General features: G+C 49.6%; 1 protein-coding gene across 1 annotated transcript; it reads right to left on the bottom strand.

Moving 5' to 3' along the window:
- Nucleotides 1–522: 522 nt before the first annotated feature.
- Nucleotides 523–24,703, bottom strand: SUPT5H (SPT5 homolog, DSIF elongation factor subunit). Its single transcript, XM_016209199.2, has 30 exons — nucleotides 24,643–24,703; nucleotides 24,215–24,292; nucleotides 19,216–19,381; nucleotides 17,654–17,719; nucleotides 17,119–17,130; nucleotides 16,545–16,614; nucleotides 16,355–16,423; nucleotides 16,175–16,240; nucleotides 15,858–15,888; nucleotides 15,453–15,521; nucleotides 13,654–13,905; nucleotides 12,427–12,516; nucleotides 12,255–12,325; nucleotides 10,544–10,649; nucleotides 10,222–10,315; nucleotides 9,995–10,131; nucleotides 9,490–9,645; nucleotides 9,238–9,384; nucleotides 8,231–8,377; nucleotides 8,019–8,144; nucleotides 5,005–5,089; nucleotides 4,617–4,736; nucleotides 4,430–4,532; nucleotides 4,215–4,342; nucleotides 4,011–4,116; nucleotides 3,434–3,592; nucleotides 3,155–3,323; nucleotides 2,836–3,039; nucleotides 1,005–1,100; nucleotides 523–934 (listed from the first exon to the last, which is right to left on the bottom strand). Exons 2-30 carry the CDS (start codon nucleotides 24,287–24,289, stop codon nucleotides 791–793), a joined length of 3,264 nt encoding a protein of 1,087 aa, XP_016064685.1. The 5' UTR covers nucleotides 24,290–24,292; nucleotides 24,643–24,703; the 3' UTR covers nucleotides 523–790.
- Nucleotides 24,704–25,662: the final 959 nt, after the last annotated feature.

The following is a 25,662-nucleotide window of genomic DNA, read 5'->3' as shown; positions in this document are numbered from 1 at the left end:
GGATGGTGGGGACACAGGAGTTCTTGGTATATCTTTTTGAACATCTGAAATATTTTATAATACATTTTGTTACATTCTAAAAACATGAATAGCAAATGAGGAAGGTGAAGGAAGGTAAAAGTACTAAGTTCTCTACACAGCTCCCATCCCCACCCCCAAGACATCAGACAAGCTACAGCAATTCTGGTGTCACTGTGAAAGGACCATCAAATGCTGTAATGCTGTATACTACACCACAGGAGGAGCTTAGGTTTCCTGGGAGTACTGACTAATTTTCACACAACTCAAACATGAGTAAGATGTAACTTCATCAATTACATGCAGGCTCTGTTCTAATAACCTCTTTCTGATGTCTTCTCAGACATTCCTTTCAAGGGCCTTCTGGGGTAGGCAGTATCATTTTCCACATGGGGAAACTGAGGCTTAGGTAGGACTGTTATTTGCCTAAGACCACACAATATGGAAGTAAGTGGGGTTGACAAACGACTCCACTTACAAATCAGACCACACATACACACACAAGACTTTTGACAGCTTTTTATTGAAAGACCCTAACATAAAAGCAAGCTGAGGAAGGGCGGATACAAGAAGGTGGGACCCTCCCCCAGACTCTACTCTGGTTCCCATGAACATCAGGGAGAAAGATAGGAAAACAAAGGAAATCCTGAACAACCACACTAGGGTCTGCTCCACACCTGGATCCTATGTCAGAACCAAGGACCAGGGAAGGAAGGAGGGACATCCTCTACCTGCCAGATGTCTACCAAAGTCCACCCCCACCCAGCCTGCCTCAGGCCTCCAGGAGCTTCCCCAGGAAGCGGAGGTTGAGGATCTTGAGCTGTTCATCAAGGTCCATGCGGACAATGCCGTCCTCACCATCGATGCTCAGCAGGACACCTGTGGCTTCCCGATCCTCACCCAGGATCACCTTCACCTGGAAAGGGAGGCATGTCAGGGTGTATGTCAGCAGCCCAGTGCCCCCACAGCCACTTGCCCCTCCTTACCTTGTTGTTCTTGGTGGGGGTGATGGGCTCCAGGTGCTCACTGGAAATGCTGACAACCTTCTCACTGTCCTTCAGGTACACAGAACACATGCCTCCCTGAGGGTGGGGACAGCCTGGTTAGCCTGGCCTGCTCCCAACACAGGACTGATGCTCACATTCAGGGGACACAGGCTCAGTGCTCATTCTAAGAAGTCACTTTTCCAAGGTGACACAAGGCAGGGAAGGCCAAGACTGGGCCAGGTTCCAAGGCCTGGAGTCTGTGGTATGTAGGAGCAGGGTGACCAGACAAGCAAAGGAAGCACCAGAAGGAAGCTAACTTAGGCTAAAAGGGACACTGCTTCTCTGGCACTTAACTTTGTGTCCCAAAATGGCTTCAGGTTTCCTCACACTTGCTCCTCCTCCTGGACCCTGTCTCAGGGATGGCCCTACAGTGCTCCAGGCCCCAGCCAGAACTCTGAATCTTGTCTTGGTCAGCTCCTTCACTGACCACCTCCAGCTCTGAGGCCTGTCATTCAGCCTCCTGTGGGTCTCTCCCCTATCCCTCCCTCTTCCCTCTTCCTCAGGCCCTGTCATGCAGCCTGACCTCTCCCAGGTTTCCAGGGTCACCACCCATAACCCATCCCCAAAAGAACACAGTGAATTAATTCTGAACCACATTATCTGATCCCTGCTTAGATTCTTCTATGACCTCCCAGTGTTCTCAGGACATAGTCCACGTTCCCCAGACTGACACATGACCTGGCCCCAGCCACTTCTCTGGCTTCATCACCTTCCACCTTGGTTCTTTATGTTATAGACATAATGAACACATTTCAACTTCCCAAAATGTGCCAGGCTTTCCCTCAGCGCTAGGCTTTTGTGAGTCCCCTCCATCTGGAATACATTTAACCCCTTCCCCAGCCACTTCTCTGGGCTGACTCCTATTCATTCTTCAGGTCTCAGTACAGATGTCTCCATCTCCAGAAAGCCTTCCCTGACCCCCTCCAAAGTTGGTAAGGTGCCTTCTCTGGGTTTGCATAACTCCCCTTGCCTTTTGGGCTCCCCATCTCTGGCCACTTGGGCTGCCATTGTCAGAGCCATGTCTGAGGATATGTCCCACTGGAATGTGAGATCTGTGAGGGCAGGGCCTGGAGCTCTCCTGGTCTCTGATGTTTGTTTAATTAATTCAATATTTACTGGAGGACCAACAAGGTATCAGTTCCTCATCTAGGAACTGGGACTACTTAAGAATAAAACACAGGATTAGTAATCAAAGAATCACCAGGGCAAACTTTAAGCTTTTAGGCAGAGGTGGATAACATGAGAAAGAATTACGCAGACTATAAGAAACAGACCTGAAACAGCCTAGGTGCTTTCCTGAAGATAAACAGATGTTAACTAGACAAAGAATGGAAGGAAGAGAGTTCTAAACGGAGGAAAAGTGATGAGCAAAGGCCCTGAGGCTAGAGGGAACTCAGTGACTAGAAAATGGAGAGGCCAGCAGTGCTGGAGCAAGGAGAGCCCAGGGGCTGTGGGTGCCCAGTGCCCTTGGCACAGCGGAGCACTCAGTCCATGCTACTGAACTGATCTCAGAGGGGTATGTCAAAAAGTAATCATGTGCACAGGTACCAATCTTGTCCAGACAGGTGGGCCCGCGGTCATGATCACAGCAGGCAGAAGTCCCAGCCTTACAGGGTGTGCATGTCAAATCTTACCACCACCACCCCAGCTATAAATGGGTACTGGTAGATGTAGTTAGACAATTAAAACGAAAGAAAAAACAATAACAACAGAGACTGGGGATCCCAAAGGAGAGCATCCCTGCCTACTCACAAGCCTGGGTCCCACTTACCGTGACACTGCGGATGACACCTGTCTGCCCCACCACTTGCGTATCCAGGTAGGTGTCCCGCACCTTCACCTGGATGTCAGTGGTTACCCAATCGCTAGAGTTCTGCTCAATGCCTGAGCCCGGTGTGTGCGGGTTGTAGCCACCAGGGGAGGGAGCTCCAGGTGTCATCGGACTGTAGCCAACAGGGCTCGGGCTGGGGCTGGCCTATAGGGGAAAGAAGGGCAGTGCTGTTAGGAATAGGTCATCTGACCTGATATCCTTAAAGGCCTGAGGCCCACCCTAGCCCACCACCCTCAAGGGCATGCCAGTGGACCAGCACCTGATAGGCCATGGGCGAGGGTGTGGGATGGTAGCTGGCTGGAGAGTGGGTGTTCTGGTAGCCAGCTGGGCTTGGTGCCACCTGGTGGTAGCTCTGGGGACTGGGGCTGGGCTGGTAGGAGCCTTGTGGAGAGGGGGCAGCATAGGGGGAAAACTGGTCTGTGTTGTACCTGCAGAGATGAGGAGAGAAGGGGGCATTTGTTGGGGGTGGGGAAGAGGAGGTGGTGGCAGTGGGGCAAGTTTGGGCAGAGGTTAATTAGGGCTACCCCAGTGGACTCACATGGCTGGCGTCCCTGGCGTCTGTGGGTTGTACTGTGGGTTAACCTGTGGAGATGAGGGGTCTGGGTAGCCAGGTGTTTGGGGGTTGGGGGTACCCCCGTAGGCCTGTGGCGATGGAGTGGGCTCGTCATCGAAAGCGTACTCATATTCTTCCTCAGCCCTGTTGGGGAAACAAGTTTGTTGAGAATGGTGATCACAATAATGTCGCAGATGCTTCCAGAACAGCACTGTAACCAAACTAGGCAACTTCATCACAACTTCATCTTCCAACAGCCTCATCCAAAGGCCTCCATTTTACAGCTGAGGAGACTGGAGTCAGAGTTAGGCTGCCCAGAGTCACACACACTGTCTCCAGACCCAGGTTTTAACCAGTGTGCTACTGTGGTTGGGTCGGAAGAGGTTATTTTGCCCCTAGCCATGCCTACTCCTTCACAGCTCAGCCTAGGGCTGGGAGCAGAGAATTCGGGGTGGACTGTACTGACCCCTCTACTCCCCAAACACGCAGCATAACCACTCACACACGGCACACACTCCCGAAAGCTCCGGGAACCTTGTGCCCTCCAGCTCCTGGTTCTCACCGTGATGGCGTATTAGGGTTGTTGGGGTCCCAGGCTCCACTCTGAGCAGGAGTGCGGCTGCCATCATGCAGGGGCGTCTGTGAGCCATAATGCGGGGTGCGGCTGCCTGTAACATAACAGGAGAGATACTGTGTCCTTCCGTTCTGTCCTGTCTCCAGTTCCTCCCACAACACCCCTCCTCCCTGTCCCCTGGGGAGCACTCACCATCCTGGAGAGGTGTCTGAGAACCATACATGGGTGTGCGGGAACCAGAGCCATACATGGGTGTCTGGGAGCCATACATAGGCGTCCGCCCATAGGTTGAAGTCATACCACCTGGGCGCCGTGAGCCCCTGTGGACAGAGAGAACTAGTGGGGTGAGTAGGGCCTTCTTGCCACCTGATAACCCCCTCCCAGCCCTGCCCTGGCCCAGCTCGTACACCGTGGTGAGCCGCTGACGGTCTACAGAGATGGTCTGGCAAGTAGAGTGCAGCTCCACTCGGGCCGTGGACTCCGTGGCATCCTTCACCACACCAATGTAGCCTAGTGGGAAGTAGGAAGTCAGGCTGGGTAGGGCTCTCCTTCACCATGCCCCTCCCCAGGCCTCCACATGACGTCAACGATCACCTTTGTAGGGACCCTGGGAGATGCGCACAGTCTGGCCAATGAGCTCATTGTCTCTTCGTCCCCGGCCCCTGCTCATGCCACCGCTGCTGCCACCCGGGCTACCAAAACCGCCACGCTGACCTGAGGAGGGAAGAGAACATCACTAGTCCCCAGAGCCGTGCCCTCCCCTCACATTTTGTGCCCACAGCCAGGGTACCCACAAACCCCCTCTGGACATTCCCATCACAGCCCTGACCACCCGGGGCTGTCACTATGGGATGGGGTCTGGACTCCAGTGGGCTGTGAGCCCCATCTGGCCAAGTCAGCCCAGAGCAGGCACTCAGTGACTGTAGGCTGAACAACCTCCCTCCCCACCCCCAGACACAGCCCCACCCCAACTCCCGCTCACCTCCAGCACTGGGGTGCATGGGGCTGCTGATCCGGGGGCTCATAGGGGCAAAGCCACCCACAGTGAAGTTGGTCACATCTCGGGGCTAGAGAAGGGACAAGAAGTAAACTGGCAGGCAGAGTCCAGGAGACTGACTCCCAGGCCCCATGCCAAACTGCCTTCCTGCATTTGAACCTCCTGCTTGAACCTTCCAGCAGCCATCCCTCCCCCTCCTCCTGGTGACAATGCCTCAATTTCCCTTTGGGGAAACTACCACCACCCCTATGCCATTATGGGCCTATTAGTCAAGAGGCCCTGGTCAAGGAGTGGGACTGAAATGTGATAGAAATTTAAACCCCTAGTAACACAAAAACTGCATGCCACAATTACATCATCACATTTGCAGGGTCCTAAAGAAACCACCTCCTGGTCCCAGCTACCCAAATCCCAGGCCTGATTTCCTTTCTGATACCTGGTTCTATACAACCTTCCTACAAGTCCCACCTCAGGGCCTTTGCACTTGCTGTGTCCCTGAGATATGCATGTGGCTCTCCATACATTCAGACTCTGCTCAAATATCACCTCCTCAAGGCCTTTCCTTAACCTCCTCTGTCTAAAGCAGCAGCCCCCATCACTCTCTATCTCCTATCCTTATTTTTCAGACCATAGTAGTTAAAAAAAAAAAAAAAAGCCAACGGGAGAGCTAGGAAAACTTTCACTGTAAATGCCTATTAGGCATTTCTCTCTTCAATGCCAACAAGCTGCTTTTCGGTTTCTCACAAACAAGGAAAGTAATGTAGGACAAAAGTGAAACATTTCATACTAACAGTGTATTAATGTTCATGTTACCAGTAGTATTTGGCCTTTCAACAGTAAAATACAAACTTATGAATTCATTACATAAAATTAACAAGAAAAAAATGAGTTTTTTTAAAAACCTGCAACAAGTCTGATATCAAATTTATATACCCACCCATATAAAACTTAGTTTTTAAAAAATTAGAACCAGTTTTCATCTGTTAATGGCTTAGAGCAGCAGAATAAATTTAAACTTCAAATTCCAAGTTAAAATGTCAGATTAATCGATGCAATTTTGTATTTTATGTTTTTATTAAAAATATATATATACCTTTATTGATGTCAGAGAGAGGAAGGGAGAGTGATGGAGAGAAACATCGATGATGAAAGAGTCACTGATCGGCTGCCTCCTGCATGCCTCCCACTAGGGATCAAGCCTGCAACCCGGGCATGTGCCCTGACTGGGAATCAAACCTTGATCTCCTGGATCATAGGTAAATGCTGAACCACTGAGCCACGCCAGCCTGGCTGTATTACTTTTAAAGTAAACACATCTTTAACAGAGAGAGCCCTCTTCTTTTTAACCCATCTTCCCTTCCTTACTGCCTCCCACAGGGGCAGCATGTACACAGCACTAGCAGAAAACAGGCAAGTTAGCCTAAACAGCACATATGATAACTCTCTGCTAAGGAAGGCTGCTCTGTTCCACTGACAAGGATGATTGCAACAAAGGTGAACTACTTATAGGTAACTGGTTTTGATAACCAGATTTTATGAAATTTAAAATAGGTATTATGTTGCCCCCAAACTATTTTGGATCACTTTACAACATTCCTAAACAAAACAGTACTCTACTCTAAATGCATATTATATTGACCCAGGATAAAATTCACTTAAGGAGAGAGCAAATTAGAGTAATCACATTAAACGAAATGAAGCAGGAATTATTAGTAGCACCATCAAAACTCATGCTGTAACCCCAGCTACACACCCAGAGTAAAGAATATCGTAGTAAGAGGAATGTACTGTATCAGAAGACAATCACAAATAGCAACTATATAGACTGTGGCACAAAATTAAACATTATATTTGAATATAACTATGTTTGATCATCTCAAAACTTACTGTATTTTAGAAATACTGCCCAGCCGGGTGTGGCTCAGAGGCTGAGCATCAACCTAGGATCCAGGAGATCACGGTTCGATTCCCAGTCAGGGCACAAGCCTGGGTTGTGGGCTCGATGACTAGTCGGGGGCGTGCAGGAGGCAGCCCATCAATGACTCTCTCTCATCACTGATGTTTCTAGCTCTCTCTCCCTCTCCCTTCCTCTCTGAAATCAATAAAGATATATTTTTTAAAAAAGAAATACTGCCTGCACTGTCACATTATATCCATTTGCCTCTTATTCAACAAAACCGTAAGAGCCTTCCATTATGCTGAGTGAACAGTATCACTGACCAAATTAATGAAAAATATAAACCTTTCTGAACCAATTCTTCTTTAAAACACAGTAATAAATACAATGACTAGACTTCAAAAACCTTCCCTGTTAGACAGCAGGCAAAACACAAAAGGTATCACATTTACTAAGGAGAATTAAAAGTGAGGTATATCTTGAGCCCTGGCCAGGTAGCTCAGTCGGTTAGAGCGTCATCCCCATACGCTAAGGTTGCGAGTTCGATCCCTGGTCAGGGCACGTACAAGAATCAACCAATGAATTCATAAATAAGTGGAACAACAAATCGATGTTTCTCTCTCAAATCAAGCAATAAAAAAATTTTTAAAAGGTGTATCTCTAAAATATAATAAAGATCAATTGTAAAAATAAATAAAGCAGCTGCCCCCCTCCTCTATCTCCTTCTCATTTTATTTTTCTCCACAGTGCTTGTCATCACCCCACACTGCATGCTGTACCACATATGTGCTTATCTAACTGTTCGCCTCCAAAACAGCAGCTCTAGGAGGACAGGTTTGCCTCGTTTGCTACTGTATCTCCAGTGTCTGGCACCTAACAGGTGCTCAAGAAAACCAAATGAATGAATGAATGAATGAATGAATGATTTGGTAAACAGCTCAGAAACCCAATAAACGTTTTTTTCACACTTTGCTGAGGATCTGACACTATTATCTGCCCCCTAATCCTTCACAAACCCATTCTTTGTCACTCCTGGGGCCAGGGAAGGCCAGAGAGCTGAGCGAGGTACCCATTACACAAGGTGCCACCATGCCCACCTCACCTTCGAGCCCCCGGCCAGCACCAGGTGACGTGTCTTGCAGACAAACATGCCCCCGTTCTCCACCAGTTTTTTGCAATGCAGGAAGGCGAAGCTACGGAAGAGATGGCGAATCTCACCCTCCCGGCCCTGGAGGAAAAAGGATGGTCACTGTTGCAGCCACATCCCACCCCTAATCTCTAAGATGCAGCTGATGGGCAGCAGCTCATACTTACTGAGTGGGGGCCATCAATGACCTTGACGATGTCTTTCACATGGATGTTGTTCTGTTCTGAGTCCAGGGCCACGGCAAAGCGGTTGTCCTTCTTCCGGGTCACAGCCTGGTGCCTGACAGTCACTACCTTCCCGTACATGTTCAGCACCTATGGAGGAAGAAGGGGGGGATACTGAGAGGGTGAAAGTGGAAAGGGTGACATGGAGCAGCGCTTCCATTAAGTGGGATGACCCTTCCTTATGCGAGACTACAGGACATCTAGGTTCCCTGGCTCTGGGGCAGACAATGTCAGAGCGCACCACCCCCTAGGCACTGGGTCAACCAAAAATGTTTCCAGACTCCATCCCCTTGATTGAACACCAGGGACTGGAGAGATAGGCAGAGAAGTAGATATTAACATAATAGCTAATGTTTACCCGTTACTCTGTACCAGGAAGGCCCCATGCTAAATTCTTCATATGAGATTTCACTGAAGCTTCAATACTTCCCTCTGAGATGGATGCTGTCATGATTCCCATCTAACACAGGGGGTGTCAGCAGCCCAGGGTAACACAGCACCAGAGTAACAAAGCTGAGATGTGAATCCAGAGTCCAGGGTTCTAAGCACTTTGCTGTGTGGCTCCCACATCCATGGGGAAGGGGAAGAGGGCACCTGCAGTACCCTGTCCTTTAGCAAGCACTGAATGCCAGGGTGCACATTTAACCTCAGAGATTCATTCATAACTAATTAAGGAGATGCTGCCATTACCTCTATTTTACACAGTGGGAACTTGAAGCACAGACAGGGTAACTGACTTGCCACTTGCCTAATGTCCCATAGCCAGCCGTGAGTGACAGAGGCAGGTAGGCAACTCAAAGCAATCTGGGCTCTTACCTGCTATGCTCTGCCACCTCCCAGGATGAAGAAGAGCTCAAGGGAGGGAGGGAGGGAAGGAGGGAGGGAGAGAGAGAGAGGAAGGGAGGAAGCCCTCTAAAAGTAAGCTCCGCCACTGAGTGCAGCACACATACCTGGAAGGTCTCCCGCTCCAGTCGCACGATGACGCCCACAGTCTGAGGGTCCAGCTGCACCAGCTCCCCCCATTCGTGCTGGCCCCCAACATCCACACCTGATGCTGTCTCTGAGCAGAGCTGCAGGTCCCGGGGGAGCACTTTCAGCTGCCAGGAGAGGGGGAGGAGTTTAGTAGGGCCCAAGTGGCTGGCCTGCCTTGCCTGAGTCTTCTCCCCTGGGCATATCCACCCAGCTCCCGCCCTCTGACCTACCTCATGCATGGTGAGGTCGGAGAAGAGTATGACAAAGTTCTCCTCCACTCGCACAATGAGGCCTGTGTCACCCTCAAATCGGCCGGCAATCACCTTCACATGATCCCCCATCTTGAAGTATTTCCTAAGTTCCTGGGCTGGGAACTCCAGCATGTCCTGGGGATTGGGTGTGGGGACAATGAGCAGGTGAGGGGAAAGCCACCACAAATCACCTGCCCCACCCACCTTCAGAATCCACCCAAGTTCTTAGAAAAGACACTGGCCAAGACCCACTCCAGGCTCACAACACTCAACCACCAGACTGGACACCATCTCAGACCCACCTGGAGACAGCTTCACCCTAGACACACCACGCCAGCCTAGACAAGCCATCTGACCACAGGCAGACAGACACATACACCCCCCACCCCCAAGCAAACTAAACCTGGTAGCCACCTCAGATTCCTCATGGATACAATGTCACGCCCTCATCGCAGTATATACACGTGGGTAGTAGGGCACCCACCTTGAGGTCCTCGTGCTTGGGCATGATGGTGATCTTGTTGCCGTCCACGCTGAGAATCTTGCCCTGCAGGTTGATGAGCTCACCCTCACATACCTCCACGTTGTCCCCAGGTTGGAAGTTGTGCTCCCGTTCCTTCCCTGCAGGGGTAGACATGGGGCTGACTTGGGGGCTGCCGGCCATGGGCCACCTGCTCCTCCTTGGCCCAAGTTACAGTTAGGAGCAAATACCTGTGCTCTCAGTCACCACCTCCAAGTCAATGCCCTCCGGTTGGTCCTCAAACTTCTCCAGCTCAGAGAGTGTGGGCTTCACACCCTCTGTGATCTGAGCCCCAAGAGACGAGGGGAAGAGGAAGTGGACAAAGTCATTATCACAGCCCAGTTAAGGGGCTAAAGAGACAGTGAGAATTATTCCCCTGGGGACACTCCTGACTTGAGGATTACCCAGGACAGACCCAGACAACCCACTGCTCTAGAGCCTGGGCTGCACGAGGGAAAGCGTGGCCTCCCCACTGCCCACTGCCACTAGCACGAACGCCTCTGGGACCCTCACCACAGCAGACATGGCGAAGCTCTTGAACAGAAAGCCCTTCCGGCTGTAACGGTTTCCCTCGAAGATGAGGAAGTCACCATCAGAGGCAACATCACCCCCCAGGGACCTAGGATTTTGTGAGGGAGAGATTGGAAGGGGAGGTTAAGAGAATCTGCTGTACCTGCCTTCTCCACTGGCAAGGAGGGAAGAAGACCTCAGGATGACTGTCCCATCCCATCCCACCCCACCCCATCCCGTCCCGTCCCGTCCCGTCCCGTCCCGTCCCGTCCCATCCCATCCCATCCCAGCACCCAAAGGCCTGCCTCCACATCCAGGCACACAGCCCCCACCCCCCTGCACTCCACTGCCCCTTCCCTGCTTTATTTTCACCACAGCACATGTCACTTCTGATGAACTACTGTTTGATTCATCTCCCTAACCAGAATGGCAGCTCTGCAGGGGCAGGGACTGATCTCTCTTTTCATTCTCTTTCCCCCTAAGTGTCTGCACATCACAGGCACTCAGTAAACATTAGTTGGACAAAATACTGGAGTTAACATTTATGGAGCACTCAGCCCGTGCCTGGCCTGGACACATATCACCTCACTGACTCCTCCCCAAAGCCAGTGACATCAGTAATATGCTCTTTGTTTTCCAGAAAAATGAGGAAATGAGGCTTGGAGAGGGCATACCACACAGCCCGGCTACAAGCCCAAGTGAGGATTCACACACAGAAGGAGCAAAAGCAAAGCCTGTTCCTTAACTCTATTGGCCCTGCATGTGGGGTGGGGAGACACTTCATTCCTGCCCCATGCTTCTAGAATGGGGAGCGAAAGCCTCCTCCACTCCGCAAAAGGGAAATGCATGAAGAGTGGTGGGGCTCCTCCTGCCGCTCACTCATATGTCTTTTCATTCATATGGTGAATTTGGGAGAGGGATGAGCATGCTCTGCTACGCATGTCAGGGCACTGTCGCCTCAGCTGGCTGGGGGGCAGGGAGCGGTCACTCTGGTTTGCTCTCTGCTGCACAGTAAGGGAAGGTCCAGTTGCATGGAGACCAGTGGTATAAATGGGTCCAATTCAATCATGAGAATATTAGCCAGGTTCTTGGGTCCAGATCAAAAGACACATTCTACAATCCAGATGATAAAAAACTGTCTGGCTGATTCATAACAGGCTCCAAAACAAGACCAGAGGGAAAGTGTCACTGGCAGCTCTTGTTTCTCCATTTCCTCCTCTCCTGCCCTTCCAGTTGGAAATCTGCTAGGTCTGGAATGCTGGAATCCCTGAGCTACTCTGAGTTCCATCCAGCTAGGGAAGGCAAGGGAGACACCCTAAGGGGAAGGGGCTCTATACCCCCATCTTGGTTGCCCGGGCATCAGGGTATCAGGGAAAGAGACTCTATAAAGCCTGATGTGTCCATAAATCCCATTTCAATATATGATACCATCAATCATACATACTACATGCAAAGTGATACTCTGCGCACACATGCATATTAATTATTCAATTCTCACTACAATCCAAGGAAGCAGGGGTTGTTATTATCCATCTTTGTAAGCAGAGGAAACTGAGGCATGGGGATGTTAAGTAACTTGGCTGAGGCTATACTGACAGCTAACCACTCACAAACTAAAACTGTCAGGGGTCCATCCCTGTGAGGAAAATTGCGAAGGCACATCATGCACTACAGCTCTGGGGACCCAGCCTAGCCAGTCCCCAAGGAGACTCACCTGATCTTCTCAGCATCAAACAACCTCTGTGGAGGCCGTTTAAACTTCTTCCTTTTGGCAAACCAGTCTTTCTGTGGAGGAAAGGGGCATGGGTGGGGTGAGGGAGGGGGGTTGGCCATCAGCTGGGATAAAGCAATCCCTCTCCCCCACAGGCAGCATATTCCCAGGGTACCAAGCTCATGCGGGCCTTGATGCGGTCATAGTCAATGCGTGGGATCATCTTCAGAGAGATGGTGTTTTGGCTGGGCTCCACATAGTCCACCTGAGAAGGACAGGTGAGTGTCAGGAAGGGCCCTGCCCTCCCTCCCTGACCCTAGACACAGGAAAAGAGATGCCAGGAAGGATAAGGGATAGAGGGTGATGGAAAAGAAATCAGATGGTTGACACCTCCCAAATTCTCTCTCCGGCCTGTCTCCCCTCGATTCTGAAACTGTTCATTACCTGCTTGACACCTCCCCTTAGATGGCTAAAAGGTCCCGCAAACCTAGCACAGCAACTGACTTCCTGATTTCCCCCAAACTTGCTCATCACCCAGTTTCCTCCCGCTCCATCCTCCCTTCCACTCAGGCACACCTGGGAGTCATTCTTGACTTCTCCCTTCCTCTTACTTCCATATCCAATCTGTCAGCAAATCCTGTCAGCCATGCTTTCAAAAACTCCAACCTCTTCCCCCTCCTCTACTACTCCAACCTTAGTCCTGTCCCACCATCATGGCCACCTCCACCATGGCATCACTTGTCTCCTTGCTGGTTTCCCTGCTTGCTCCTGTGGTCCGTCTATTCAAGGGTTTCTCAGCCAGGTAATTCTTTATTGTAGGTGGCTGTTCCATGCATTGTAGGATGTTAGCAAAATTCCTGGCATCTATCCACTAGAAGCTAGAATCAACTCTCCAGGTGAAATAACCAAACATGTCTCCATACATTGCTTAATATCCCCTGGGAGCAAAGTCCCCCCTGCTTGAGAACCAGTCACTTGAGTAATCCTGTTAAAATCAAAGTCACACTGTCCCCCTTAGAGCCCTCCCACCTTACTCCAGTAAAAGCTGAAGCCCAATGATGGGCCTCCCTGAGCTCACGTCCTGCCACTCTGCTTCAGTAGATGATCTTATCTCACAATACACTTCTGTCACAATACACTTCCCCAATAACTCCACATGGCTCATCCCTCACCCCCTTCAGATCTTTACTCAACATGCTTTCATCGTGCACAGAATGCTCATCCATTTCCTGTGTGCTCACAACAAAATCAGGCTCTGCTTCACCTATCTGAGTAGGGCATTGCTCTCTGCACTAGGAAAGGGGCTGGAAAGTACAAAAGGAAAGGAGAGGAGAGAACAGAGGAGCAGAAGTGTGAACATGAGTCCTGACCCCCTTGGCCACCCAACCCCACCCAGAGGCACCTGTGCGATGTCATCCTTATAGATGCCTCGCTTGAGGCGGACCCAGGATTTTGGTTTCAGGTTGGCCACCTCCTTCACCACTTTGAGCACGTCTGTCATCTCCTTGATGGGCACCATCTGCTGGTTCCAGTAGCCAAGCCGCAGGTTGCCCACACCCTCGATGGCCTGCTTCACGTGGGTCTGCTTATAGGCCTCCACGTAGATGTAGCCCTTCACGTGCTCTGGTGCCACTACCGACTTAATCTGCAAGGGCTATAGGACCAAGCCCATGGAAAGAGACAGTGAGACACAACTGCTAATAACAGTAACAACTACCACCTCAGCAGTCTCTCTTCCAAGAATTTATCCTATAGAAACATATTGGCCCAATGACATGGGCATAAGGATGTTCACTGCAGAGTTAGATCCAACATATGTGTAAAAAGCAACTAGAACCAAAGAGAGCTGGACTGGCTAAACTAATAGCCAACAAAGCAGATTTAAGACAGGAATTGTTACCACAGATAGACAAGGACATTTTATAATGATAAAAGGGTCAATTCATCAAAAAGATAGAAAAATTATAGCCCTGGCTGGGTGGCTCAGCTGGATGAAGCATCATCCGATGCACCAAAAGGTTGTGGGTTTGATTCCTGGTCAGGGCACATGCCAGGGTTTGGGACTCAATCCCCAGCAGGGGGCGTGCAGGAGGCAGCCTATCAATGTCTCTCAACATTGATGTTCCTCTCTCTGAAATCAATAAAAATATATTTTTTTAAAACAACAATAATCAGAGTCACAACTCAAACAGGGTCACTAGAATTTTGCCCAAGGCACAAGGTAAGGTTTTGTGCACGCTTAAAATCATAATTTGCAAATCCTGCAACTGTCCACTCGGCCTCACTGATGCACACCCACTGCTTTGGCAGGTAAAAGCAATGCACTCGGCCAAATGCAAATCATATTAAGTGAGAAAGTTACTACACCATATACAGTTACTAGTAGCCCCATGTTTCACAAATTTTGCGGACCCTCTTCATAAGGTTTATCCTGGTTCCAAAACTGAGAATTACACCTCTGACAACTACTTTTACTGAACACAAGCTGCTGGACAAGTCCTGGCTGAAGCTGGACATGTCCTAATCTATTTAATCCTAACGATGCTGAGGGGCAAGCAAGGGTCCAGGGAGGGGAAGTGGTTTGATCAAGGCCACACAGCTAGAAAGTGGCAGGGACAGGAGTCAAACCCTGGCAGTCTGAAGAAAGATCTGTGCCCTTAATGCAGCATCTGCTGCCTTGCATGCAGGTGGCATTATTTTGTGTTTGGTGTGCCAAATTAGCCCTGAAGGCGCAGGGACCAGCTCTGGCATGGTCACCACTGTATCCTTAGCATCTCCCAGTGCAGGGACCAGTCCAGAGGAGGGGCTCAGCAAATGTTTGATGACTGTGTGAAAGAGAAGGAAGGACATCTCCCAACAGGCCTGTTCCCTGACCCCCTTAGCCAAACTGTCCTATTGTAAGACTCCCTCCCAAACAGTAAGAGGGTGACAGCTACCCAACAGGGTTGGTGAATAGGCAAAACTCACTTTCAGGTGGAAGCAGCTCAGGAAGCTAAATGGCTGACTTGGGAACCCAGCCAGAAATGCAGAGCACACGAAAACAATACCTCTGACAGGACACAGAAGAACTCTTCAATCCAGGGAGTGTTTTCTAGCTGAAGCACCCCACTTAACAGGCAGTGGTATCCTTGAACCTGTACTCTCCCTCCCTCTGGACTTTGGCCTGTCCACCGCCCCCCAAAGTTGCCTGCCTACACTTACTGTGTCTGTGAACTGGTAGGCAATGAACTTGCGCATCAAGGAGATGGCTGTGGCTCGCTCCTCCCCAATCTGGAAAAGAGGCAGACTTAAGAGACATGATGAGATGGAGGGCAGGATACAGGAAAGGGGGCAAGAGATAGCAATAAGAAAGTCTGTCATCAGGCAAGACAAAGTAGGAGAGAGAGGAATATAAGAAATGGGGAGACACAGAGCGGGAGGGATGAAAAGCAGGAAAGATGAAGGTGGGAGACAATGAGGCGGAGGGGAGGATGGGAGGCAGAGAGAGGGTGACCAAGGGGCTGGCAGGCCGCGGAGACTCAGGACATACACATGGACAGTTCTCCCAGACAAGGCTGCCTCCCTCATTCCCCTGCCTCTCCTAAGTCATGAAGCCAGAGCACACACCTTACACTTGACAGTCCACAGATTTGGATCCCTACACAGGAAAGGGAAAGAAAGCCCTTTAGTGAAATTGTCTCATCATGAAACATACAATCACATCCACCCTTCCTCTTGCTCCACACCCTCTCCCTTCTCCATCCTTCCACACACAAGCAGAAGGAAGGAAAGAGAAAGTGTCTCGCCCCTCCCTCCTTCCCTCTCTCATCCACCACTCTGTGTGACCCTGCATCCTGCTTTATTTTAGGGAATGACCCATATGGGCATATCACCCCAGTACAGTACAAGAGTCCCACCTCGGTCCTCCTGTCCCACCCCCTTACTTGACTCCTGGGAGCAGCTGCTGCTGGGTGATGTCATCAGAGAGCTCATCAGATCCTCCATACACCCTGGAGAGAGAAGGGCAGTTGGGAAGGACAGGTGAAGCTTTGCCACACCCCTGACCCTTTCCACAAAGGGACCACCTGCTCCTGATTCCCCAACCACCCATCCCATGCCCTTACGTCTCGCCCACAGATGACTTGGCATATTTCTTCATGTAATACTCGCCTAGTTCTTCTTCTCGCTGGTCCCTGGGGTGTGAGAGGGGGGGAAAGTAAACATGAATGGAAGGTTGAGGAGAAAAGGTGGGCTGACCTGCCCTCAAACCTCCCCATGGGAGCCAGTCTCACCACTTTTCCCCTCTGTACTTACCTCCAGAGATTCTGTAGGCGGCGAGCCCCAGAACGGTCTTCATCCAGGACAACATTATCGATATTGGAGGCTGCAGAAAAATGGGCAGATGAGACGAGTAAGAGGAGGTGAGGAGCAGAGGTCTGAAGAAAGTGGTGGGGCTAACAAGGGCCAGAGGTGGGCCCTGGGGAGGAGGCACCTCACTGAGAAAACCCCCAACTCTCACCCCCCGACTATCCTGCTCAAGTTTCTGCTTCTCATGAAAAGACTCAGGGATGGGGCCCAGCTGTTGGGGATATCCAGCTGTTCCCCATCTCACAGCCACTGTCTAAGCACACCCTGAAATCCATCCCACCCCACCCTCATCCCTGCATCCCCACCCCCCACAACACTCATACACACACATATACACACACTTTCCCAGGCCAACACTGCTGGAGGCCTGGCCCCAGAACCCTGACTCGGGACCCTAACATGAGTCAGAAACCCCAGAAGCGAACAGGGATTGAGGGTGAGGGAGGGTGCCAAGGGCAGGAAAGAGGAGATGTTAGGATATGGGAGGAGGGCTGGGGAATCACATTTTTCAGACTCTTACCTTCAATCTCTTCTACTTGGAGGAAGAGGAGGTGGTGGTGGTGGTGGTGGTGGTGGTGGTGGTGGTGGTGGTGGGCGAGGGCAGACAAAGTATGAGCCAAATTATAGCAGCGAAATCAACCAATGGGTTGGGGGCAGGGGAAGGGAGGGACACAGGAAGGTTGAAAATCAAAAGTAAAGGCCAGGCACCAGGTGGTTGGGGGAGAAGCCGAAATGTATGAGGCGCACAAAACGGAAAGTAACAGGGAAGGGGGGCACTGGCCCAGGAAGTGGGGGGTATTTGGGACAAAGCCCACCCACCCTACAACCCCCAGAAGGGATTTACTGGGGCCTTGGGATCCCAGAGTCCTCTCCCCACAAGACCTACCACCCCACAGCCCCCGCCCCCCCAACTCATGGGCCTCAAAGGAAACAGGTGCAGAGCTAGCTGATCTCTCTGGCACGGACAGAAATAAGCGCGGTGAGGAAGGTGGGGGCTGGGGTGGTGCAGGGCATGGGGGTGCGGATGGGCTCTAAAGACGCTCTGGCCCACACACCTTTCTCTAGGATGTCCTCTGCACCGTCCTCCCACTGGTCTTCATCCTCATACTCATCGTCCACATCTGAAACAGGGCAGAGGGGTCAGGGGGCGGTAAGGGCAAAGGGTTCCTCAAGACAACAGCTTCCAGGGAACCTCCTCTGCAAGTGGGCACAACAAACCCCCACCTTACAGACCGGGATACCAAGGCTCGGACAAGCAGCAGGGTCAGGTCCCCCATGCAGATCCCCCTGGCTGTAAGTCATCCCTCCCCCCAACCCAACCCAGAGATCTATCTAAAAAAATAAGATCTAGGTAAGCAAGCAGAAAAGTTCCCTCTCAACTATCAAGGGAGGACAGGTATATCGTTTTTTTTTTTAAAAGACAGGGTTAATGGCTGGTTGGTTTTATTATTATTCCTACATTTGTAACGACTAACACTTATTGAGATCATACTATGTGCCCTGCCCTGTTCTGAGTACTGACTACAGATTGCTCACTGAATCCTCCTGGCAGCCCCAAGAGAGGTATCACCATTGTTCCAATTTTATAAGGGCTCGGAGGCCCAGAGAGGTTATCTAACTTGGCCAAAGAATCTCAGCTGGTACCTGAGAGGCAGCTCGCACTTAACCTCTTCACTACATTACAAATACTTTTGTATGCATCAAATATTTCACTAAAAACTTAAAAAACAGTGATACCAGCACATGATAAAAATCCCCGAAGTGCACAGATAACATAAGTGTACAGCAAGTCTCCCTCCTTTTTCTAACCCCCACCATCTCAGTCTTCTTTTCCAGAGGTAACTGTGATGTTTCTTATCCAGAGATAATCTGTGCATGTATAAGAAATGGATATAAACCCCACCACCATCTTTCATCCCATCTTCTCCCACAAAATTTTTTAATACACTGTTCTGTACCTTCCTCATTTTCTAAGCAGTAACACTAGTTTGAAGCTCTTGCATAACAGCGCATGCCTCATATGCTATCTGATTTCTGTCCCATAATTCATTTTACCAGGCCCTTATCATCAATGAGCATTTAGGTGACCAAATATTTGCAACTGTAAAGACGATTGCAGCAAGGGTCTTTGTCCTCACGTCTTTATGTACCTGTGTGAGTTTACTGTAGGGTGAAACATCCCAGGTTCAATCTCGGGTCAGAGTACACATAAGAAACAATCAATGAATGCATAAATAAGTAGAACAACACATTGATGCTTCTCTCTCTCTAAAAAAAATCAATAAATTTAAAAAAGAAATTAAAGCCCGGCTGGCCAGGCTCAGCCACTGAGCATCGACCTCGGATCCAGGAGATCGCGGTTCGATTCCCGGTCAGGGCACATGCCTGGGTTTGGGGCTCGATCCCCAGCCGATCAATGACGACTCTCTCATCACTGATGTTTCAACTCTCTCTCTCCCTTCCTCTCTCTGAAATCAAAAGACATATTAAAAATAATTAATTAAAATTATATAAAAGGACTTGACATGTACCAATTTTTTTTTTAAGAACATTCAAGAAATGGAACTGAAGTGGAAATTCATCCTCTGCTCAGCATTCGCCAAGCCCTGTGACATACCAGCCTCATCCAGAATGAAGCCACCATGGCGGGGTTTCTTGGGGGGCCGGTCATCATCTTCTTCCTCTTCTTCCTCATCATATTCCTCCTCCTCTTCCTCCTCCTCCTCTTCCTCGGGCTCTTCCTCCTTCTCACTGCCTGCTGCACTCCGTCGCTCCTCCTCTACCTGCGGGGTCAGGAGGGATGGGACACCAGAGTTCTGCAACTCAAAATCCAGACACCAATCTCCCTATCCCCAAACCTGACTTCAACCCACTCTGCTGTGTGTGCCTCCACTCCAGCCAGGCCTCTCTGGTGGCCATCCTATCTCAGTGACAGCACCGCCTACCGGACCAATATCTGGGAGCTGATCTGGACTCCTCCCTCCACTAGACCGCCTTGCTAGGCTCCACCTGGCCTTTAAATTTGTTAGCTCCATGCAGTTAGGTCCTTGTCTCTTTGCACTCTACAATTCCCTGGGCCACCTCACCCACTGTCTTGGCTGTGAAAGACATCTCTGTGACAATAACTCCCATATCTGTCTCCAGTCCATAGCGCTCAAGGTCATTAACCACCTCCTGCTGCTAATTCTCTGGACATTCTTTGGTTGGTCCTTTACCTACAAGACAACTCACACCGTTCCCTCCCTATCCACAGGCTCTTCCCTTGGCATCTGTCACATCATGCTCTCCTGGCTTTTCTCCAACCTCTTTGACTGATCCTCTGCAGGTCCCTCTTACTCTGCCCGCCCCTCAAACACTGACTTGGATCACCAGGGCTCAGCCAAGGGCCCACTTTGCTTCTCACTTCATGCACTCTCTCCCTGGCCACTTTACCTTCCACAACCTCAGTTCCTCTCTCTGCCCCATCTGTCTCCAGGACCCCTTTTTTTCAGAACTAAAGACCGCCATGTGCCAGCAGCCTCCTGGATGCCTCCTGAGGATGTCCTCTGAGCCCTTCACACCACATCCCAAACCGACCTTCATGTCTTCCCCTAGATTAGGGCTGGCCTTCTCTAGTTCCCATCAGGCATCACATTCACGACCATTCTGCTCTTTGCTCCCCAATGCATCCCTTCTTCCTCCTCCCCTTAGCCCCTATCCGAGGCCAGGGCATTGCCCTCTAAAACCTGGATCCTTGCCCAGCCTGCTTTCTGGTCTCTTGGCCTCTAATCTCTTTCCATACTAGTAACAGAAGGCAGTGATCCATACAAAACAGTGTTCCCCCAACTGCAACATTTTCCTCATTAATATTATGACTTCCTGCCATGTCCACATCAGTACAACCCATTTGTCTGGTATTTTCTTTAAATTCAACTCACATTTTTACTTAACTTAAAAGAAAAATATTTCTGTTTTGAAATAGTTCATAAGTAAAAACTTTTTAAAGGTTACCTTGTCATAAACAGAAAGTAACATAACGATACAAGCAAAACAACCTTAAGTCTCAGCATGATACTTTTACCTGCTGCAGGCTCTAAGCCAAAGGCCTGTTCTCCCTGAACAGAGACTAAGAAACTTCAGAAAGGTTGTTGGAGACACAGTAGCACCAAAGAGAAACTTAATAAACTAAAAAGAACTTTTTCGCTAAATGATTCCATGTGGCTGAAGGTCTTGTCCTTATTCCACCTAAAGCACCTCTTCTTCACCACCCCCACCCCACCCCCAACCTGGAATGCATCCTATAATCTTGGGAAATGATGTAAAATATGAATCTGATCATTTGGGCCTCAGCTCCCCTCAACCCTCAGGTAAAGAACAAGCTCCTTGTCCTGGCCCAGTGGCTCAATGGTTGGAGCATCATCCCATATACCAAAAAGGTTGCAGGTTCAGTCCTCGGTTGGGGCGTGTAGGGGAGGCAACCAATTGATGTTTCTCTCTCACACTGATGTTTCTCTCTTCCCCTTCCTCTCTCTCAAATCAATCAAAACATACCCTCAGGTGAGGATTAAAAAAAAATTAATAATTTAAAAGAAAGAACAAGCAAGCTCCCTAGCAGCCTTGAACTAGAAGCACATACTCTGCCCTCTGCCACTCCCTCTCATCCTGCCTCTTTGGGCTCCCTCTCCCAAATGCTAATTCCCAGCCACACTGAACCACTTGTACCACACTCTCTTAGAGCTGTCCATCATCCATGCGGGTCCTCTAAATAAAAACCATTCTCCTCTGCCTCTCATTCTTACTTCAATCAAAATACCCACCATGATCCAGGAAGTCATGCCTGCCCTCTCGACACCCTAAGCAAAGCTAGGCACATCCTCTGGGCTCACAACCCTCTGGACTTCCTCCATGCCAGGGCAAAGCCACACATTTAAACTCGAACTACAACAGGGTCACAGCTTGACTTCTACAAACCTTGTCATCATCCCCTTGGCTCAGTCCCAGCAAAGCCTTTTTTCCAAACCTGGCTCTCCACTCCCTGAGGACAGCCCCCACTACTACCTTTGTGTTACCTCAGGACTTGAACATGCTCTTACACCATCCACCCTTGGCATCCCCTCCGCAACTATCCCTCTGTTTATGAAACTCCACCCCAAACAGAGGGCTCCATGAGGAAGGCTGTGATCCAACATGATAGAAACTCAAGGAACACTTGTTGAATGAATGAGTGAGCAAGTTACTGAAGCTGAGGATTGTGAACCAACTGATCCCTCCAATAAGTGGCCCATTATTTACCATCCCTGTGTGTCTATCCACAGGACCCAGTCCTTCAAGGACCATGCCAACATCTGGCTGTCTGAAAAGCCCATCCAGTTCTATCTCTGGCAATAAGGGCAGGCTTCACACTACCCTTCTGCCTCACCTAGTGACAGTAGACGAGCCAGCCTAGTGTGGTATTAGGGAAGTGAGACTTGCACAGTACAAACCAGACTATCTCAGCCAGGAAAAGGAACAGAGGATCCTGGTCTCATTACCATTGGGCTTTAACCACAAAGTATCCTGAAGCCATGAGTCAGAGACCAAGGACCCAGCACTACAGCTTGGAGCAAAGGCCCTTCCTGGAACCTTCCCACTTACCCCACCCCCACCACAATATCCCAATTTCTCCAACTCTTTACTAGAAGCCAAGGACTCCCCAAAGGGCACAGGGACTGACAGTCAAATGCCTACAGATGGGAAGCAGACAATATAAATAAGTGGAGTAGCTCAGGGGAAACCAATGACACTCTCCATCTACCTGATGTTTTCCAAAACAAAGGTGTATCTTTCCTTTTCTTAAATTTGCCACCAGACAGGCATGATGATAAACAGCAACTGATATATTGTGGAAACTGGAGGAAATTCCCAGTTCTAAAGAGGGCTGCCACTTTTTGGGCAAAGAGATACTGTGTAGAATAATCCTGAGTCTCAGGTTGCTGGCTCCTCCCATTTTCCCAGAAAGAAATCTTGACTTCTGCGGAAACTGCTTTTACAACACAAGTGTTGGCAACTAACTTACAAAATAAATTTACATTTCTGTAGATCAAATGAAATTTCTTATTATAATTGTCATGTCATCTCTTTACTAGTTTGTAACTGCTGCCTACTAATCCCCATGAAAGCAAAGATTTGCCTTATTCCACTCTCTCTCCAACACCTAAGATGTATGTGAAACAGGGTAGATGCTCAAATATTTATTTGTTCAACAAATGAGTAAGTCAGAAATAAAAGAAAAGAAGTAAAAGATGATAACAGTGAATATCTGAGAATATCTGAAATAGTTATGTCCCAGGAAATATTTGTTCAGTTCCTGAAAAGGACATTCAACAGACTTCCAAAACCAGAGTGATACTTTCAAAACACTGGCTCACATCCCTCCTTTGTTCAAAACTTTCTCATGGCTCTGTCTCACTCAGTTAAGGCCAAATTCCCTACCACAGCCTTCAAGATCCTGTATGATCTGGCTCCTCTTATTTCTTGTTACATTCACTCTGATCCAGGCAAACTGGCCACCTTGTTACTTCTTGACCACCACAGGCATGCTCCCAACTTTGCACTTGCTGATTCCCCTTACTGGAATACACTTCCATATGACATGACTCACTCCCTCACCTCCAAATCTTTTGTCAAAAGTCACCCACACAGTGAACAAAATAGATCCAGAGACACAGAAGCATGGAACAGACTGAGGGATCTCAGAGGGAAGGTGGGTGTGGGGGAGTGGGTAGGGAGAGGTTAATCAAAGAACTTATATGTCTATAAGCATAACCCATGGACAGACATTGTTATGGGGGAAGGGCTGGGAGTGGGGTGGATGCGAGGTGGAGGGGATCAATAGGGGAAAAAGGGGGACATCTGTAATACTTTCAACAATAAAGATAAATTAAAAAAAAAAAGTCACCCACTCAGCCTGGCCAGCAGCCGGCCAGTGTGGCTCAGTGGTTGAGTGTTGACTCATGAACCAAGAGGTCTCCAGTTCAATTCCTGATCAATGACTCTCTCTTATAATTGATGTTTCTATCTTTCTCTCCCTCTTGCTTCCTCTCTCTGAAATCAATAAAAACAGCAAAAAGTCACCCATTCAGACTCACTCAGACTCACCCTGATTACCCTATTCAAAGTGCAACCAGGGTTCCCTATTCCCCTCCTCTCCTCTACTTTAGAATACCTTCTAGCTTACTAAATGATTTTCTCATCAGTTATATTTATTTACAATCATAAGGATAAAGCTTTTAAAAATCTGTTTTGTTTACTGGTGTAGTCCACGGGCAAAGACTTGTGCTTAACACGTAGTAGGCACTAAAAATGTTTTTCTGGAATGACGGGCATACCTAAAAACTAAAGCTAATAATGAGTGCTTACTTTATATCAGGTCCTTGAACCACATCACCTGTTATCTCACTGTTCCTGGAGCATCCCTGGCCTTCAGCACCTGTCCTTCTGCTTGACTTGGGCTTGCCTACTTCTCCCCCCCCACACCTCAACCTGGACGCTCCCATAGGCCAGAGCTCATTCTGATCCCCTCTGCGCTCCCACAGGGGCCCTTCTACCCTGGTCCTGTTCCCGGACGCCATGCCTCCCCAAGCGTCCCAGCCACAGACCTCGGCCTCTTCGCCGTCACTGCTGCGCTCGCTGTCCTCCTCCTCAGAGAAGTTGCTGTCCTCGCTGTCCGACATATTCTGCTCTTGCAGGAAAAAACGGCGGCCTCAGCGCACTCCCCAATCCCGAACCCCACCCCAAGCCTCAGTTTCCCCGCTGGTTCCCGGAGAGAAAAAAAGCCACTTAGCGCACTTCCGGCAGCCTGGTTCTGGCAATCGTGAACCCAAGAGAACCCCCTACCACCACCTGCTACACCTCCAGAGTCCCTAAATCCGGTCCCTACACACCCCTGGTTCCCGGAGACCCCGGGGCGTGCTTGGTCGGCTTCCAACCCACCCCTCACCCCTCCGGTCCCACCTCCGCCTTCGGAACCAGCTGCAGTTCACACGACGCCTGGCTGGGATTGACGTACCCTCTCGCGAGAACCTACCCGTTGGCCTCGCCTAACGCGAGGTTTCCGAGGCTCGTTCCCTACAACGCACTTCCGGGGTGCCATCTTGAGAGTGGCAGAGCTGTCTTAATGCGGAACCTGGAGCCGACATCTTGGGAGAGTCAAATGGGGGAGGAGGGCAGATTATTTCTTCTGGGACCCTGAGTAAGTGCTTGAATATAGTTCACACTGCTAACGCGGCGTGCTATGCCGTGAGGAGGCAGGGAATTAGCAAAAAATAATAGCAAATTAGCAAATAAATTATACTGTATCTCATGGGCCCTCTAAAACATTCCTAGGAGGTAGGTAGCCCCATTTTGCAGGGGAGGAAACTGAAGTCAGAAGAAGAACGAGAGTGGCAGACCCAAGATTCCTCCCCAAGTTTGGGTGACTCCAAAAGCCCTTGTTTTCGTTTGTAGTGTCCCTAAGTTGATTAAACGTGAATTTATGTATTAGTGCAATAATTATTTGTCAGAGAGGCGGCAAAGAGAACCAGGCATGAGGCAAAGAGATGAAAAATCAATCTAATGGGGAAAAAAAATCTTTGAAGCTTTTAGAACACATTGCTAATTCTCACATAAGCATTGAGACACCTACATTCAATTTACAGAAATTTAATATACATGCAGCCAGGGATGTGTACCACAAGACTGTCTCCCTGTCCTCAAGGAGTGGGGAGGAGGTTAAGACGCCTGTGCAATGCTCTGTCCCTTCCTGGAGAAGGAGGGAGTATCTGAAAGAGGGAGAACAGGGGCCCGTGGAGCCAATTATCCAACCTCTTGCCCCAGTGGGTCAGTAACTTCAGGCTTCAGATCTCACCATATTTTCCTCCTCTCCTCTCCCCTTGGCTCCTAGTGCTCCAGGGGCATCTTTGGCCTAGAAGGAGAAGGCTTAGGGTTTGGGAACTGGGACTGGAGACCCAGTCTCCTCTCCCTCTCTCCACCTAGCCTCTCCAGGAGTACCAGGAAGTCTGCATCCTCCAAGGCTCATGCTGAGGGCAGGTGCTGAGCACAAGCTTTC

Source organism: Miniopterus natalensis, chromosome 18, assembly GCF_054644295.1.
Source record: "Miniopterus natalensis isolate mMinNat1 chromosome 18, mMinNat1.hap1, whole genome shotgun sequence".
NCBI classification, from domain to species: domain Eukaryota; kingdom Metazoa; phylum Chordata; class Mammalia; order Chiroptera; family Miniopteridae; genus Miniopterus; species Miniopterus natalensis.
This window is presented reverse-complemented; position numbering and strand designations above follow the sequence as displayed.

What these genes read in the sequence shown, in the direction of transcription:
- SUPT5H (XM_016209199.2), bottom strand. Translation starts at nt 24,289, where the DNA reads ATGTCGGACAGCGAGGACAGCAACTTCTCTGAGGAGGAGGACAGCGAG. An exon ending in TTTGATGCTGAGAAGATCAG is followed by an intron (nt 10,650 to 12,254) that starts GTGAGTCTCCTT and finishes ACAAAATCCTAG; the next exon opens with GTCCCTGGGGGGTGATGTTG. An exon ending in TGGAGCGGGAGACCTTCCAG is followed by an intron (nt 8,378 to 9,237) that starts GTATGTGTGCTG and finishes CTTCCTCCATAG; the next exon opens with GTGCTGAACATGTACGGGAA.